This window comes from Chaetodon auriga, chromosome 12 (assembly GCF_051107435.1).
Source record: "Chaetodon auriga isolate fChaAug3 chromosome 12, fChaAug3.hap1, whole genome shotgun sequence".
Lineage (NCBI taxonomy): Eukaryota > Metazoa > Chordata > Actinopteri > Chaetodontiformes > Chaetodontidae > Chaetodon > Chaetodon auriga.
Window position 1 is genome coordinate 356,699 of NC_135085.1, and position 19,747 is coordinate 376,445.

The 19,747-nt window shown below is 43.4% G+C and overlaps 1 protein-coding gene across 1 annotated transcript in view; it reads left to right on the forward strand.

The window, feature by feature from the left end:
• Positions 1–19,747, forward strand: part of cntnap2b (contactin associated protein 2b) — a 141,123-nt gene that overhangs the window by 90,663 nt on the left and 30,713 nt on the right. Inside the window, exons 8-13 of the mRNA XM_076745920.1 lie at positions 1,405–1,663; positions 1,828–1,977; positions 9,775–9,937; positions 10,058–10,164; positions 10,244–10,363; positions 11,084–11,199. Coding sequence (XP_076602035.1) covers positions 1,405–1,663; positions 1,828–1,977; positions 9,775–9,937; positions 10,058–10,164; positions 10,244–10,363; positions 11,084–11,199 — 915 coding nt within the window. The remainder of the gene's footprint in view (positions 1–1,404; positions 1,664–1,827; positions 1,978–9,774; positions 9,938–10,057; positions 10,165–10,243; positions 10,364–11,083; positions 11,200–19,747) is intronic.

Consider the following 19,747-nt stretch of genomic DNA (forward strand, 5'->3'; position numbering starts at 1 on the left):
GGTATACATAATAAGCAGGTTATGAAGAGGGAATCAAGAAAATAAAGATAGAATTAAAAGGATAGAACAAGTAAAACAGGCTAAAACAAATGAATAAAGGAAAGAAAAATAAATGAAATTAGTAAAGTTCAATGAAAAGTCACATTAAAAGGTAGGTCTTAAGTTTGCTTTTAAAAATAGCATGTTACGACCCAGCTCACAAGGGGGAAGGAGGTAACAAAAAACAACCAGATGTAAATGGTTAAAATGGTATATTTAAACCCAAGTGATTTAAATTGTTTGGATACAAAGGGGTAACTTCCAAGACAACGAAAAGAGCCATAGGGTGCTCTTCAAACAAATGAAATAACATAACATAAAAGGGAACTCTCAAAAACGAGTGCTTACCTGAATCACACACAAACGAAAAGAAAATAAAACCCTCCTAAATGAGGCCTACAGTAAAGGTGGGAAACGAGAACCAAAATACAAAGGAAATAGCACCCCAAAGTCTATTGAGGCTAACAAGCGATATGACTGTGGGTGTAGAATCAGTCCCCATCTTAAACCTAGCCCAGTTCGTGTCTGGTTACAGCAAGGACACAAGGAGCATGAGCTCGGACAAATCTGCCACAAAGCGAATGATTCTGTCATGTGCAGAGGACTGGTCATGAGAGATGCCAGCCACACACTGCCAGGCTGAGACAACTCTTGTAGCTGGCAGGAGGTAACCGCTTGCAGGGGATTGGACACTGACTGGCTCCTCACTAATCGCAATCCTTCTCTGGAGGAGGAGTCCTGTTTCCACACCCACTCACCTGCAACCACTCACATGCATGCAGGGCACAAGAACACATACAAATACACACACGAATGGTGGCAGCCGTAACATAGCAACACTCTCAGCTGCCCTCAGGTCTTGAGGGAGGCTGTTCCAGAGACAATGACCATAGAAATAAAATGATGGTTATGGTTGTTTGCTAGGTTACGACTCGCAGAGGTCCAATGAAACACCACTAAAGACGTAGATCATCGCTAAACAAGACAGGATATGTTATTTGTGTTTATCTGTCTTATGTGAAACTGTTTACAGCAATTTATTATGGCTTAACCTAACAGCAAACTTTCAGCACTACCGTGCTGAATGTTGATGTTTATGTTGGTCAGTGGTCACATCTCAGGTCATGCTCCCTGCTCATAATTAAGGCTCTGGTAAAATAGTACTCCTGAAGTGTTAGTGCACCAACCACAGGTCAAATGTGTTTACTCGTTTAGAACATGTTTTTATCATTAAGTTATTTTTTATCAATAAATACAATTAAAAATGAAGTTTTACTCTCAACATTAGGGCTGACTGAACAGTAGTTTCAATAGTCCATGATTGAAACCTACTAGCTTAATTTCTCTCTCTCTCTCCTATTGTAGCATAACCTGACATTCTCGTGTGCTGAGTCCAACTCCTTCTCTGTCTTCTTCAACTCCACATCCTACCTGCGGCTGCCAGGTCAGAGTGACAGTGACACTCTGTCAGTCAGTCTGTCTTTCAGGACATGGAATCCCAATGGGCTGCTGATGTTCACAGCGCTGGCTGATGGCTGGGTGGAGGTGGGACTTACAGAGGGCAAGGTCACCGTCTACATGAATGTGACACAGAAAAAGAATGCTCGTATTGACATCTCATCAGGTGAGCTTGAACTCACTGGTCTTCAGAATGGAGGTTCTGGAGCCTTCAGTTTGCTCAAATAGTTGTTACTTTGTCATCTTTCTGCTTTCCTCAATTTTTGTTGTTACTGTTGTTAATTTTATCCGGTTAAATGTTTATAGACTGAAGTATGCTTTTCTTTGCAGGTTCAGGTTTGAATGATGGCCAGTGGCACAGTGTCCATCTGAATGCATTGGAGTACTATGCTATGCTAACAGTGGATGGAGACGAGGCATCCACAGTGAGAACAGCCATCCCCATCCAGATTCAGACTGGAGGAACCTACTACTTTGGAGGTGATTAACTCACATTCCAAAGCAACTTTGTTTATTTCATCAGGTGGTTGCAGTGCAGGATATTTTCATATTTTCATTCATAGGTATTACACAGGACACTGTGGGCATGTCCTCTATTTTGAGAATTTATCATTACAGAAATCTGGTGTGATGTTAATATTTCACAACCCAAAGGCTGAATATATTCAAATATGACCAAATTTGACTCGACCTGGTGTAAGGGGGGCTCTTGGACTCATAACCTCAACATTTCTAAGATCCTGGCTATGACCATTTGGCTGACGGGGAGTGGAAGAAACATGCAGCGGACATTAACTGCTCAGCAAAGAGTTAACCAGTGTTTAACATAGGGGGCATATCAGTTTCAGAGGTTCTAAAAATAATTTCCTCTTTGAAAAGTTCTTAAAGCCAGAGACATTTTTGGTCTGGACAGTAACCTTATAAAGAACCCTAGAGAAGCTTTTGCCTAGCCAATTGCACACCTAATAAACCAATCAAGAAAACAGGGTGGAGTGCCATCCACCTGAAAGACTGCGAAGGTTACCCCAGTCTTTAAGGCTGGTGACAAGACCAAACCAGAGAATTATCGACTGATAAGTATCTTGCCAGTTGCACCAAAGGTGACCAAGAAATGGGTTGGCATGGAGTTAACAGAACGTCTTAACAATGGACATACCCCTCAAGATCCAATGCAGTTTGGATTTTACAAACATCACTCCACAGACACAGCCATTTGTTATTTTTTTGAGAATATCAAAGGTTCATTAGACCAGGGTGGTTATGTAGGAACTATTTTTTGGACTTGAAAAGAGCGTTTTGACACGATAAACCAAAGCCATGTTTTATTTTCTCTAATTGGTGCCCTCTGCTGGATGAAATAATATCTGTCAAATAGACCACAAGCTGTACAGATAGGAAACTTACAAACACCTTACCTTGGCTGCTCAGTCAGGGTTCCACAAGGCTCCATTCTGGGTCCAATTCTGTTCATCCTCTATGTCAGTAATTTACCTAAGGTCTGTCCAAATGTTAAAGTTCAACTTTAACCTCCTGACTACCAGGAAAAAATATATTGTTCAATCATATTTTTTAAGAAAATTCCCCAATCTTTGTAAGGTAATTAGAATACTGAAAACATTTTTATTTTTTTTTAAAGATTTTTTTTTTGGGACACTTTATAAACACTTAAATCCTATGCTAAAATACAGTTCAAATAATGATAGACTTTATTTATCCCACAATGGGGGGGAATTCACATCTTACAGCAGCAACAAGACAAGAGTGCAAGAAGTCAGAGGACAAGAAGACAAAAAAAAAAATATATATATATATATTGCACAAATGTTATATACCTTATGGTAATTTACAATATATACAATACGTACACACTTAGGTAATTTAAAAATGACGATTGCACATGAAAACAGAGGAAAATGTGAGATGGTTATCAGTACAACTTGCACAACTATTGTGCACTGTTATACAGTCTGATGGCTGTGGGCAGGAAAGACCTGCGGTAGCGCTCCTTCCTGCACTGGGGATGTAAAAGTCTTGTGCTGAAGGAGCTGCTCAGGGTCCTCACAGTGTGGTGCATGGGGTGGGAGGAGTTGTCCATGATAGATGTCAGCTTGGCTAACATCCTTCTGTCCGCCACTTCCTCGATGGAGTCCAGTGGGTAGCCCAGGACAGAGCTGGCTCTCTTAACCAGTTTGTTCAGTCTCTTCCTGTCTCTGCCCATGCTGCCACCTCCCCAGCACACTATGGCATAAAACACTGCAGAGGCCACCACAGTGTCATAGAAAGTCTGGAGTAGAGCCCTGCACACACCAAAGGACCTCAGTCTCAGCAGGTGTAGCCCTTCCTGGCCTTTCCTGTACAGGGCGTTAGTATTGTCTGTCCAGTCCAGTTTATTGTTGAGGTGAACACCCAGGTACTTAAATGAGTCCACCATGTCAATGACCAAGCCCTGGATGTTCACCGGTGTGTGAGGGGAAGGTTTCCTTTGGAAATCAATAACCATCTCCCTGGTCTTGCTGGTGTTTAGGATCAGGTGGTTCTGCTGACACCAGTCCACGAAGTCCATGATGACCTCCCAACAATGGCACTGTCATCAGAGGATTTCCACAGATGACAGAGGGTGGAGTTGTACATGAAGACAGAGGTGTAGAGGGCGAAAAGGAACGGTGACAGCACCATTCCCTGGGGGGCCCTTGTGCTGCTGACTACCACATCTGACACACAGCCATGTAGCCTCACGTACTGCGGTCTGTGAGTGAGGTAGTCGATGCTCCACGCAGCCAGTTGTTGGTCCACACCAGCCACCTCCATTTTCCCCCGCAGCATTGACGGTTGGATGGTGTTGAAAGCCCTGGAGAAGTCAGAGAACATGACTCTCACAGTGCTCCCGGGGGACTCCAGGTGAGACAGGGCCCGGTGTAGAATGGTAGGTGATGCCGTCATCCACCCCGATGCCAGGTCGATAAGTGAACTGCAGCGGGTCCAGCGCTGAGCTCACCTGGGTGTGGAGGTGGCCGAGGACAATCCTCTCCATGGTCTTCATGAGGTGGGAGGTCAGGGTGACAGGTCTGTTGGGTGGCACGGTGGCACGGTGGCAACACTGTCGCCTCACAGCAAGAAGGTCCCGGGTTCGAATCTCGCTGCGGGCACCGGGTGTGTCCTCCACCATGCTTCGGTGCCTGCTGCTCGAGGAGGGCCTTTCTGTGTGGAGTTTGCATGTTCTCCCCGTGTTCACCTGGGGTATCCTCCGTAAAAATATACCCCCACTAAAAACATGCAAGAAGATCACCACCTGACCAATGGTGACGCAACAGAATGGGTCCCCGGGCGCCGGTTTGGCTGCCCACCGCTCCTGGTCTGCCGCGGAGGAGGGACGACCAGGATGGGTCAAAAGTGGAAGTCAAATTTCACCTCCGTGTGCCGTGTTTCCGACCATGTGTGTGTGACAAATAAAGGGGAATGTCTCCCCCCGATTCTTCTTCTTCTTCTTCTGTAGTGGCTTGGTTCCCTAGGATGGGCTGTTTTTGGAACCAGCACCATTCAGGAGGTCTTCCACCGGGCCGGGACTCTCTCCAGACTGAGGCTCATGTTGAACATGTACAGAACCACCTGACTGAGCTGGTCTGCACACTCCCTGAGCATCCTGGAGCTGGGCCTGTGGCTTTCCTGGCCTTTGTCTTTCTGAGCTCCCTCCTCACCTGGTCCATAGTGATGGACAGAGGGGAGGGGGGTGACTGTGGGGGGTAGTCCAGAGCTGTAGGTGGTGGTGGTGGTGGTGGGGCCTTGATGACAACGGGGGTTGGTGCAGAGTGGTCTGAGGGGAGCTGAGGTGTTAAGGATAGCAGCTGAGGGGAGACGACTGGCCCGGAGATGTGTGAAGAAGTGGGGCCCCAATGAGAGGGGGCTGGAGTGGGGGCAGAGTCAAATCTGCTTCCCTGACATTAGCATACAGAAGGTCCAGAGTTTTATTGTCCCTTTTGTGGCAGTTTACATACTGTGTGAAGTTGGAGAGAGTGGCAGAGAGAGAGGCATGATTGAAGTCCCCAAAGATGAGAAAGAGGGCCTGTGGGTGTCTTGTCTCCAGCGTAGACAATGTGCTGTTTATGTGCTCGCAGGAAGCATCAGCATCAGCCGACGGGGGGATGTACACAGTCAGTACAATAACATGTGAGAACTCCCTAGGAATGTAATACGGCCAAACGCTGACTGCAAGAAGCTCAATGTCCCTGCTACAGAGCTGCTCTTTAACAGTGATGTGGCTAGGGTAACACACACACACAAAGTCTACCGCCTTTCTTCTTACCGCTCCCTGCCACTTTCCGGTCCGCACGGACTAGGGTAAATCCGTCTAAGGAGACAACAGAGTCCGGTGTGTCCTGGTTCAGCCATGTCTCCGAAAAACACATAAGACCTCTCTCCCTGTACTCCCGCTGCAACCTTATTAGCACTGCTAGTTTGTCCATCTTGTTGGAGAGAGAGCAAACGTTTCCCATGATAACAGCCATGGGAAACATCTCCGTCTTCTCTCCTGGCGCTTGAGACCACCTCTACAGCCTCTCCGTTTCCTGCTTATCTCCGCTGGAATCTCTGGTTTCCCATTATGGAGCAGTCCAGTGTGTCTGAGGGCCAACAGCTTGTCCAGTGTGTAGACAATAGAGTCATGGCTGAAAGGGTCTCCCAAGGCAGGCTCAAAAAGTCCAAAAAATAACAGAAAAACGAGTGCAAAAATTACAGAAGTGGAGCCCCTATTGCGCATATCCATAGGGGTTTTACAAAACAAAGTAGAACACAAGAAAAACACACAGAAATACAAAAAAACACTAAAGTGAGGATAACAGAAGACAGAGCTGCTGCAACTTGCTGCCACTCACGCGGCGCCATCTTGAATGACTTATTAAGAGACTTTAACTAAAATATGCAAACAACATTTCAGGCCAAAATCTAGTCAATAAAAAGTATTCTGCATGTGGCACCCCTATAGCTCAGTTGGTAAGGTGTGTGCCCCATGTACTGAGGCTGTCAGTCCTCTGCAGTGGCCCCAGGTTCAACTCCTACCTGTGGCTCATTTCTGTGTGTCGGCCCCTTTTTCTTGTCACGTCTTCAGCTGTCTCAGTCACAATAAAGGCAAAAGGCCCCAAAAATAATTAAAGAAAAAAAAAGTATTATGCCCTTACTTTTCCTCTTCCCATAAAATGTGCTTGCACTGATGAATGCCATTTTCCTTAATGAGAACGAGAAAGGTACCAAAGCCCCACCTCTTCACATTTGGTATTATTGAAAAGCCATAAATGTTCTCTGTAAAAGGGGTTAATTCAGAAGTAAGCAGTGGGTGGGAGATATTCAGGTTTTCAAATGTCATCCACAGAGGACAAATTTGAACTACTGGTAGTCAGGAGGATATGCTGATGACACAGTATTATATGTGTGAAATCAAAGCAAGAAGCTGCTGCAACACTGTCTCAATACAAAAAAAGACCATATGCACGTTTTTCTCTTGTCAGCCAGCAGAGGGTGAACAGCCATGTGTATTGGTCAATGGAGAGAGCCTTGAAGTGGTGGAACAATTTGTCTTTGACACAAATCTTACAACACATAAAAAAAATTCCAAATATCATTACATTTAACCTGTCAAATTTCTACCATATAAGACCTTTTCTCACTGCTCAGTCAGCCAAAGCCTATATGCATGCAATGATATTTTCTCACATAACTTCCTGCTGTACAACCTGGTCACACACAACAGCAAGCACATTAAAACCAATCAAGACTCTCTTCAAAAAGACAAAGTTTTAGATAAGAAACCTCTTCCCTGCATTTTAACGCATGGACTGTATTATGTCTGTGATCTTAACTTCTTATTTATATTTTATGTAATGTCTGTGATCCTGTTGTTATTTAGGTTTGTTTTATGATGTTTGTGCTAATTCCAGCACATTTACATTGGTGCCTAGTGCTGATAGGTTGATTAATGTGCACTGTCCCAATTCAATAAATAAATAATAATAAAAAAAACTAAATAACATAGACATAGACACAGGCAAACTGTCATTGAGTAAACAGCAGGTGTACACTAAACGAAACTTCTATTGCAGCAGGCTCAGCACAGGATAGAAAATAGTTAAAAAGTATGTAGATATGTAAATGAAGAGTATGAGGAGTATGAGGTGAAAATATTTACAATTATCTTAAAGAATGTTAAAATAAACAGTCATTCCAAATCATTTACATAAGCCCAACCCCCTACTGGTCTAGCTATCAATGACATCTGGTATCTGTTAGCCTGCAGGACAGAAACTATTGTAGTAGTTTGAACAATGGTTATCAAATGGAAATGGAAAATTCTTTTGTTACACAAAGTCCCTGAATAAAAATGAAAAAAGAAAGGTAATATACTTAAGAGTTAGAAGGAGCAAATGTAGATACTTATTTCTAATATTAAATAAAATAAAATAAATTCTGTCACTCTGTGGTGCAGTGGGATGGATCAGTCTGTGTTTGATTATGTCTGCCAGGGTGTTTTTGCCAATTCTGAAAAAGAAAAACAAAGAAAACCCTTGTTTCAGATCATGGGTCATGCTACTTAATTCATGCACCCAAATCGGTGTTATTCACCCGTGGGTGTGTTATTCATGCACCCAAAGGTGTGTTATTCACCCATGGGTGTGTTATTCGTGCACCCAAAGGTGTGTTATTCACCTGTGGGTGTATTATTCATGCACCCAAAGGTGTGTTATTCACACATTATTCAAGCACATCATCAGGTTGGTGTGTTTTTCAAATTAATAGCAGATGCTCACATTACCATATCTGAGCCTCCCATTACAGCGTATAATATGATAATCTCATCTAACATAAGTTTCGATGTGCATACCATTTGCATTTTAAAACGACTATACTGCGCTAGCTAAAAACAATGTAAGGTATAGCCATAGCATCTACCATGAAAAAACAGTTTGTAATCCCTGTATGTGACTTTGAATGAACACTAACGTAACATTCAACTGTGTATTAATCAACCAGTAAGCAATATGCAGCCGTGTGTGTGTGTGTGTGGCAATAGTATTCAGTGCAGTCCCTCAAAGTGACAGTCCACCCCGGTTTTCCCCACACTTCAGTTTAATCCAGTGTTTTCCTTATCAACGAAAAGTACATTCAAAAATCTGCTCCGGGTTTTACCACGGATCTTCCGAACGAAATCAAAACAGGAAATCAAAATGTTGCATACCAGGATAGTCTCTTAGCGCAGTACGAGTGAATAAGGCGAGTATGCACAGTACTCACAATACTTGGGACCTGTCAGTCAGTCAGTCAGTCAGTCAAGGATGGTCACGATTGGCGTCGGTCGGACCGCGTCGTTCTTAACTCCACAGACGCCGGCCGCTCCCGGGAAACTACAGAAGTATTTGATCCTCCTTGAGTCTGGCTCCTGACGTTCTTGACAAAGGAAATCCTTCTGCTACCGACGGACTTCAAGTCGTGCGTTTTTTTTCACTATCGGTAATTCGCTGCGGTAAGTTGGCGTGCTATCACTCCACTCTCCCACTGGCGTCTTTCTGCTCCACTCATATGTATCGGCCTTTTTCAAAACTGCCGGTGATGTGGAGAAAGGGGATTGGATTATTATGCAACTGCATAAGTAGCCATGTGGTTCCCTTTTAGCGTGCAGCTGATTGGCCGAAAAAAGAACAGAAGCACGTGAATAGCCAAAGAAAGCCAGTATGCTAATTTACTGTTGAATTACCACACCCCCAACTAGGACTGGCACGGGACATTCAGCGTTTAGGTGCAATGTCCTGAATGGAGGGGAGAGATGTCCCAATGATTTTCTGCTCTGTCCTCACCACTCTCGCGTTCTTCCAGTCAACAGCACTGCAGCCTCCACACCACACAGAGATGCAGCTAGTCAAGATGCTCTCTATGGTGCTTCTGTAGACTGTAGTGAGGATGGGCAGGGGCAGGTGGGCTCTCCTCATCCTGCACAGAAAGCGCTGGCGTTGCTGTGCCCTTTTGATCAGTGACGCGGTGTTCACACACCACGTGAGGTTGTCCCTGATGTGCACCCCCAGGAACGTGGTGCTGCTGACCACCTCCACAGCTGTGTTGTTGAGGAGAAGTGGAGTGTGCCGGGGCTGGTTCTTCCTGAAGTCAACAATGATCTCTTTGGTTTATAAATAAAAAATAATTAAATAAATACATAAAGAGTTAAAAAAAGAGTTAATTCTATCATTATTTCTCCAGAGGATATAATAACGACCTTGGAATTTCTCCACTTGACTTTAGGCAACTTCCTGCACACTAACGCCCGATCACTTCAGCGCTCCTTCCAGGGTTGCATGCAGATGATCCACATAGATGACCACCTTGCTGACCTCAGGGCTGTGGAGCAGGGTCTTATTGGAACCTTTGAAAATGTCAGCCTGGATATGTGTGCCATTATAGACAGGTCAGACAAGTGGTAGTTTTGTTTCCTCACAGCAAATATTGTGGGTTGAAAACTGTTCCCTACTGTGTTCTCCCTATGTTAACAAGTCTCCGTCCACTGTTAAATTGTGTATCATGTCAGGTGTGTTCCTAACCAATGTGAGCATGATGGTCGCTGTTCTCAAACATGGGACACGTTCAGCTGCAACTGTAGTGGCACTGGATACACTGGAGCTACCTGCCATACCTGTGAGTGCACACACACACATGCCAGACATACACACAATGTTTTGTATCTACTGAGCATTGTGTTGTTTCTCCTCTGTAGCAATATATCAGCAGTCTTGTGAGGAGTATAAGCACCAGGGGAAGAGCTCAGGGAGCTACTGGATTGACCCTGACGGCAGTGGATCTATTGCCCCCTTCAGAGTCAGCTGTGATATGACAGGTGAGATGGCACTGCAGGAATGGTTTAGGGTTAGTCAGTTTAATTTTCTCATGTGACTCTGAGCAAAACAGCAAAAAATTCAATTCAATTCAATTTAATACATTTCAATTCAATTCAATATCCCTTTATTAGTCCCGCCAGGGCAAATTCCAAATTACAGCAGCATCAATAAAACAGATAGAGTAATATAAGAAGTGCATGCAAAAACAACATCAGTATATACAAGAGAGTGGGAATTTTAAATAAAAAATAAAAAGAAACGTCATCCTAAAAAATTGTAAGAAATTGTAAATAGTATTTACAGACTGTTATGTACATGTTTTATTGCACAGCTTATTGCAGAGATTATTGCACTGATTACTTGGAGCAGTTTTTGTTGTATAGTCTGACAGCTACAGCCGTCAGAATAGCTGTTGTCAGTGCTCCTTCCATTTTTTTTAAAAAAACATGAATTTTGCTTCATCATTATTGCTATTGTTAATATTTATCTTTTGTAGCTATGCCTATTGGACTCCACAAACGACTTCTCATGCCTGTTTGTAAATCAAACAAGAACATAATTTTGTTTGCAAATGTCACAGTAGCTTCTGTGACATGGAAACATTCACCTTTTTCTCTGTATATTGTGTTATTACACATCTGCTAACATATTGTATAGTGCAAGTTGATCTTTGCTGAATAAGATGTGGTGACTATTGGCAATATATGTTGTCCTTTTAGAGGAAAAGGTTTGGACCACGCTGAAGAACAACCTGTCTCCTCAAACATCAGTCACTAGTGCAGAGCATGGCGGGAAGGCAGTGCTACGGATCACTTACAATATGACTGATGAACAGGTACACAATGACCATGCATTTACTTCGACAGTTTGCTTTGTTGTGGTTGAAGTGGAGAACTTCACTGTTTTATGTCGTGTATTGGTGCTTATAGTAGTAGACAGCTAGTAATAGATATTATTTTCATAACACTTAAGTCTGAGGTCAGTGATTATTTTAGTAAGAGCAGTTTCAGTGCTGTGGTATGTTTTAAAGCCTGACTGAAAATACTCCAGAATATAATTTTCTTTAAGAAAGGAGTTAAGTTGCACTGAGGCTATCTTTTCTAGTATCTTACTGATGAATGTAAGATTGGACATCAGCTTATAATTGGTGAGTGCATTACTATCTATGTTGGGTTTCTTTGGTAAGGGTTTTACAACATTGCTTTTAAAGGATTCTGGGAGGATGCGTGTTTGCAGAGATGTATTTATTATCTTCAGTCCAAGTTCACAATGTTAGCAGTGGCTTCATTTACATGTAATGTAAGTTTAAAGTTGTCCAATAAATTCACAAGCTCCATAGCTTTGGAGTCATTCTTCTCATTAGAATGAATATTCAGGTATCCAATATGGCACCACAAGAGTGGCAGCTAGTTACAGCACCTCCAACCTCTTTTCTTTGTTTTGGTGTGTTTCTGTGCTTTTTTGTGATTCTTTCTTCAATAGTCTCAGTCGAACGTGTCCACCTATGGATGTACAACTGGTGAGACCTGTGATATGCTTTTTATTCTTTCTCTGATGATTTAAATCTGCAGTGGGAGATCCAGGCAGTCACGGCTCCATTGTTTACAATCAGGAACAGCTGTTAGCACTGTGTAACATGAAGGTACTCCCAGGGAAAAAGACTGAAGATCCCTGTGAAAATAAGGAGGAGGGGATGCAGAGCGAAGTGTGGAGAGAAGAAATATGATATAAACCATCCAATACCATCTGTTGTTATGGGGAATGTGTGATCTGTCTTCAGTAAGATAGAAGAGCTAATGGCGTTCACCAGGCTGCTGAGGGACTCCCCAGTGTGTAGCATTATGTGTTTCACAGATACGAGGCTGAATGAACTCCCCCAGACTTGCATTTAACTTTGGATGGTTTTCAGCTGCTGAGAGGGGACAGGAGAGCAAAGGAGAGCAGTGTGAGGAAGGCTGGGGACATAGCAATGTTTGTGAGATGGTGTAATCTGGGGCATATCAGTGTAAAGGAGCAACGCTACACTAGAGACATTGAGCTGCTAGCAGTGAGCATTTGGCCATATTACCTCCCAAGGGAGTTTTTGCATGTCATTACGATAATGGTGTACAACTCCCCTGTCGACTGAAGTTGAAGGTGCAGCCTGTGAGCTCCTACACACTGTAGTTTCACAGCTGGAGATATTGCACACCTAGTCCCTGTTCTCAACTCCGGTGACTTGAGTCATGTTTACCTGTCTTCCTCTCTCCCCACCTTTTCCCAATATGTGAAATGGCACACCAGAGACAATAGAACCTTGGACTCACTGTATACAGACACAAGGGACACTTCCAGTTCACCACCCCTCCCCTCACTGGGCCGTTCTGATCACAACCTGGTTCATCTGCTCCCTGCTTACATGCCTATGGTGAATAAGAAAAGCGCCAGCCATAAGTTATGTGAGGAGATGGTCTGAGGACACCAGTATGATACTGAGGGACTGATTTGATACCACTGACCGGGAAGTGCTGTGTAGTCCACACTGGGGGGGCATTGACAGTTAAACAATCTGAATGGACTGCATTAACTTTTGTGTGGAAAACCCTGCGGCTACCAGCAAGGTACGATATTTCCCAAATAACAAGCCCTTGAAATAAAAGCCCCACTGAATGAGAAGAAACGAATTTTTAGATCTGGGGAAAAAATAAGCTGATGAAGGTGCAAACATTGATTTTTTTCCCCATGGAATACAGGAAGGTCATTATCTAGATGATGGTGGGGTGAACTCTCATAGAGCAGGGAAGACTCAACCTTACCGCTGTGGGGCTGATGATCCTCTGGATGGGGAAGGGTCCAATATACCCCAGCTTTCTGGACTCCGTCCTAAGGGGAAGGTCCCTAGTGGATAACCAAACCCTCTGGCCCTTGTGGTATTCTGGAGCCTGAGACCGATGATGGTTGGTGCTGGTGGTTTAACGACCCAACACATGGAGGAGAGAGGATCCAGCTTGGAACCAAGTGCGGTGGCAGCAGTGAATAAACCTCTGAACGGAAGGACAGGAGACCTCTCTCTCCAGTGCAGGGGAAAGCAGGGGCTGGAAGCCGTACACACACTGGAAGAGTGATAGGCCCGTGGCAGAGCTGGTGAGTGAGTTGTGAGCATAATCTACCTGGAGGATTTGCTGTGCCCAGGAAGAAGGCAGCGCAGTCTCCATCTCTTCGTTCATCCGTTCCATTTGGCTGTTGGACTGAGGATGGAATCCGGATGATAAGCTGGTCATGGCCCCCAGCAGGCTGTAGAACTCCCTACAGTGCACTGATGCAAACTGGGGCCCCCTATCTGATACCACGTCAGCTAGGAGCCCATGTAGTCAGAAAACATGTTGTAGTACCAGTTCAGCGGTCTCTTTAGCAGAGGGTTAATTTGGGGAGAGGCACAAAATGAGCTATCTTACTGAAGTGATCCACAATAGTCAGAATGACTGTATTGCCCTGGGAAGGACTAAGTCCAGTGACAAAGTCCAGGGAGATGTGTGACCAAGGATGGTGTGCGATAGGAAGGGGTTGGAGGAAGCCGGCGGGTGACTGATGGGATGGCTTGTATCGGTTGCAGACTATGCACGCGTTGATGAAACCCTTGATGTCCTCCTCCAGCAATGGCCACCAAAACTGTTGACATAGTACATCTCAGGTCCGCTAAATTCCAGGATGGCAGGTGAGCTTGGAGGAGTGCCCCCGCAAGAGGACATCCAAGCGCAAGTTCTGAAGGATGAATAAGCAGTTCTGGGGGCAGGTGCTAGGGCTGGGATTGTTCTCTGCAGCAGATCTCACCCTCTCCTCTATCTCCCAGGTGACAGGAGCTATGAGGTAGGAAGCAGGCAGGATGGGAGTGGTCTTGGTGGTGCTCTCCTCCCTAACTTGGAACTGACGGGAGAGGGCATCTTAGCTGGGTCCATCTAGATACTGTCTTTGGCAACAATGTACCCCAGAAAGGAGAATGAAGGGGCGTGGAACTCACATTTCTCAGCTTTGATAAAAAGTGAGGTCTGAACGTGATGAATGTGTTCCTCCTGTGATCATGAAAAGATGAGTATGTCATCAAGGTAGACAAACGCAAAGCAGCTTAGCATGTCTCTGAGGATGTCATCCAGAGCCTGAAACACAGCCGGGGCATTAGTAAGTCTCGAAGGGCATCACCAGGTATTCATAATGTCCGGTTGGGGTGTTAAAGGCTGTTTTCCACTCGTCTCCCTCCCGAATGTGAACCAGGTGGTAGGCGTTATGGAGATCTAGTTTAGTGAAGATAGTGGCACCTTGGCGTAGTTCAAAGGCGGATGAGATGAGTGGGAGTGGATAACAATTCTTTATGGTGATGTTATTCAGACCCCTGTAATTGATGCATGGTCTCAGTGATCCACCGTTCCTTCCTACAAAGAAGGAGCCTGCCCCTGCTGGTGGAGACGATGGCCAGATGATGAATCATTTATATAGCTCTCCATTGCAACTCTCTCAGGTGCTGACAGAGAATACAGACATCCCTGGGTGGAGATGAGCCGGGCTGAAGCTCAATGGCACAGTCATATGTAGGCATGGGCCGGTATGAAATTCTGACAGTTTGATAACCTTATTATGATTACAACTCTAAAATGTGTTATTTTGAAAATAACATTTCCATTGAACAGTCTTTTATTTTTAAACAATATAGCCATGATGGAACATTAGTAAATATGTATTTAAAATAAATAACAATAAACAAATAACTAGGTTCCTTCTAAAAAAAAAAAAGGAAAATAAATAAATAAATAAATAAATGCAGTCCTTAATGCAGTCCTTTAACTGAGGCTAAACGTGCAACTCAAGTCACGACATAAATGAATTATTTTTTGTGAAAAAAAAACAACTTCAAAAATGCAAATCAATGCAATCACTAAACCTGTGACTCAAAATCAGAACATAAATAATTGAAAAAGTAAAAACACTTCTGAGATAAAAAATAAATAAATAAATGCAGGCAGGAGCTTAAAACTGAATCTATACATTTTTTGGAGGCTTGCTCACTAACTATACATTTCTCTCAGTCCAAGTTATGATGCAGGAATGTGAGCATGTTCACTTTCCTTGGGTTTAGCTTGGAGCGGTGAGATGTGAGGATGTGCCCACTCAAACTGAACACCCTCTCTGAGGGCACACTGGTGGCTGGGACGCAGAGAAATTTTCTCGCGACACTGCTAAGGAGAGGTAACTCTTCCACATGTGTCTGCCAGTGGGTCAGCAACAGAGGATATGGGAGCGTAAGACAAATACTGTTTAATCTCCATTTTCACTCTCTCTTTTGGGGAGGCATCTTCGACATTGACTCTGATGTTTTGCTGATGTAATTTTTTTGAGCAAGCAAGACAGAGATTTGTCTTCCTTCTTTGTGGCAGCAGAGGGACAGTGGTGGTGGAAGTGCTGGTTTCCTGTTTTTGATCAGCAATGGCTGCAGGTGATTCTTGAGGTAGCAGTGAGATTGTGTCTGCCAGGTTCACAGCCTCCTCTTCAGCAGACCTGATGACATCTTCCTTGTTTTGACTGAGGTTGTCCTTGAAACGGGGAATAGTGAAGCAAGAGATGTCAATCACGTTCTTGATCTCCCACAGGAGTAACATTGTTGCAGATCATCCATCATTACCTTTTTCAGTTGTGATGTGTTCCATAACAGGCTTCAAAAATGAGAGGGTGGTCTTTGTTTCAGAGCCAAGTAAATCTGTAAAGTCAATGAGAGGCCCCAGCAGTTGGTAGACCCTCTCCAAAGTTTGCACATCACTGTCTTTGGCATTAAATGCCATAAGCTCCTGTCTGCTACAAGAACTGCACACCATGCTTGTTGCTGTTCCAGAAATCTCTCTATCACTTTGAAAGTGGACCCCCACCTTGCCACTACGTCATGAATTAGTGATTTTTCAGGAATTTCCAGGGTTGCCTGCTGCTTCTTCAGTTCTCTTTTTCTATTCCAGCTGCGAGAGAAACCTTGTAGATGCCTGCATGCTAGTACAGCTGTGTCAACTTTTTGAATTTTGAGTGCTTTTGCTATAGCTAGGTAAAGGTTATGGCCAAAACGTCCAAGCTAAACAGAGGGTTGGTCACAAAATGCTTTTATCATATTAGCTGCATTGTCTGTTGTGATGGTAGACAATCTGCCATCTGTGATGTTCCACTCCTGCAACATGTTTTCAGAAAAACTCTAAGATGTGTTCAGCTGTGTGGTCCTCTGGGAAAAACATAGTTTCTAGACAGAAGGACTTCAGTTCCCACTCTGGGGAGAGGAGATGCACTGTGAAGCTGATGTATGGTTCTCCAGTACCACCACTGTACCACTTTAGCATGCTTTGATGTGAGTGCATAGGCGACTGGTTTCTCAAATGTTTGCTGAATTGTGGGCTGACCAGCTTTTGATGTGGATGCCCTGTTGCTGCCAGAGTTACTGCTGTCCTAAAAAGAAAAATGAAGAGAGACATGTGAATTTAACCTAAATTTGTAATGACACAGGTTATACGAGCTAAACTTAATGGTAGCATTAAAGTAAAACATAACATTAAGCCTGTGCTTCTCTTCTTCGCATCATGTTGGAGAGGAAACTAACTGGTGTTATCCATCTTAGCAAAACAAAACAAAACAAAAAGTTATCCATCTTAGCATGCTAGTCACCATATCTGCCTCAGTAACAAGCTCATTTCACTAGTACCAGACGCTAAGGGTAGCTCGTTCATTTCAAGACAGTGTTATCTTTACCTTGAATTTAGCATATAGCTATGGGTGGTGCTCCCACAGATGCGCTATCCGCAAGCAAGCATGTTTTGCACGTCGGGCGACCTACAATGCAAAATTTGCTGCCAAAACCTGGGAATGGGAGAATGAAAGAACGAAACGTTCAGTAGTTTGCACGACAATCAAGAAGACAGAAAAGAAGAACAATGGCTGAAATGGATCATCTTAAAAAGAAGAGAACTCCAATCCGCTCCTCTGTGACAAGAGTACAGAGTAAGATTGATGATGAGCTTTCTAAATCAAGAATTGATGCTGACGTTTTGGAAGAGTTGCTGGATCTATTAAAGGAAAGGAAGAATGTTTGGAAAAATTAGACAAAGAAGTGGAGGAAGTAACAAAAAATGATGATTTTTTTTTCGTCAGAAAAGATTTGGTGGTTAATGCACATATGACCAAACTTTTAAATCTAAATCCTGTTAAGAATGGCAGTGACATTAGAGCACACAGATATTTGTATAATAACTGTAAAATTCAGATCCATCGTCTGCCTTCAGTGAGAGTCGTCTCTGACACTTGCTGTGCCCCATTCTAATGAAACGTCTACTAGAAGAGATGACCTTAGGTTTTAGCAGACAAGTTGAAGAGAATGATGTCTGGAAAGAGCTAATGAACTTTAATCAGAAAGAAGTGGACAGTCGACAACGCACTGCAAACATGACAAAAGGCGCAAAGGAAAACACAAGTAAAGAACATGAAAAAGAAAAACATGGTGCATGGGAAATGCACACAAACAGACAGAATATGATGACTGCATCTGCTCTTTGTTCTTCCAGTCAAGTGGACAGACAAATGTGTCTCTTCTGTGAGAAATATGATCATCTGTCTAAACAGTGTAATGAAATGTCTGTGCCTGAAAAACGTGAAAAGTTGAGAAAACTAAGAAGATGCTTTGTGTGTTTTGGAACAAGACATGTTGCCAAAGACTGCCGTACTAGAAGCATTTCATGTGAAAAATGTAACCGGCGTCACCACAAAGCCCTGTGCACTTAAAATGAAAATGAATGCAAAAAAAAAAAAAAAAAAACGAGCCTATAGATGCAGTGATCTCAGTTTCTCCCAGTGATTCAAAAAGAGGAACAGTTCTCCTCAGACTGCCACAGTTTGGATAGAGACCCTGGTAAAACGACAACTGACTCGCTGCCTGCTGGACAGAGGGAGTCAGCGCTAGTGATGTTCGATACCACCAATTTCCTCTCCGATCCAATGCTGAGTAAAATTCAGGCTGGTATTGGCGATACCGATCCAATACCGATACTTTATGCAAATACACCTAATGTGTCTGGTAAATCTAAAAAAAAGTGTATTTCAAATCATAGCTTCATAAAGAATACAAGATAGTAATACTAATTTATTTATTTATCCATTTTACAGCATTTTGAGGTAGCAGCCTCATTTACAATATAGCCAAGCTAATACAACTACAGAAAAACCGAACAGAGGACACAATCAGACAAAATATGCAAAAATGGTGTTTCACACAGTAAGAAAAAATAAGTATGAAATGAAATGAAAACTTGCTTCTTAATTCACGTAACATGAACATGTTAACTTGAAAATACTGAACATATAAATAATACTTCAACAAAAGCATCCAACATTGACACTTTCCCTCATTCACAAGTTTTTGTTAAGGAACAATAGCATATTTACTGTCTTCCCCTTAGTCCGTTCCAGTTTTTGCTCAGAACTTCTGCTGCCTTTGAAAAGACTCTCTCTGCCGGTACAGAAGTGGCAGTAATTCCCAGGTATCTCACTGCTAGTTTGCTCAGGGCTAGGAAGGTTGGTTTGTGTTCTTGCCACCAAATCAGTGCATCCCTATCTCTGGGAATCACTTTTTCTTCTGAGTACCGACGGACTTCAATGAGCACATCAACTGGCAGGTGATGTTGTCCTGACAAAACCTGCAAGTCAAAATCAGGCCATATCCCTCCTTTTGATCAGAATGCCTTTAATAGTCCCCCGAAGGAGAAAAACATGGATGATGCTTCCATCCAGCCTTGTGCACTGCAGCAACCATATTTGCACCATTGTCTGTCACAACTGCAACAACCTTGTCAGTTATGCCCCATTCTTCTGTGATGCGTTTAAGCGCTAAACTGATATTATCTGCTGTGTGCTGCCCATGGAAAGTGTGGGTTTCCAAAATAAATTCCCTCATTTGCCAGTTTTCAAGGGGATGACGTTACAGTCAAATATGCCTCTGTTGACACTGAAGTCCAGTGGACAAGTACAACACTAGAAGCATTTTGCAAAGATGCTCTTGCTTTGCCTTTGCATTCATCAAACATCTTTACAAGATGAGCAGATGGGTCAGTTTTTTTTCTTCCTGGGAGTTTATATTTTGGGTCAAGAGCTCTCACAAATCCTTGGAAACCTTGGTCTTCCACTATGGACAGAGGCTGAAGATCCTTCGCAATCATCTCTCCCAGGTATCTAGTCAGTGCTGTTGCTCTCGGGGAATCATCTTCAAACGACACACAATCACAGGGCAAAACAAATGATGGGGCTATTCTGCACTAAATGCTTAATCATATTTAGATTCAACTATGTATGTAGTCTCTCCAAATAGCCTACAATACGGGGATACAAACGCTTGC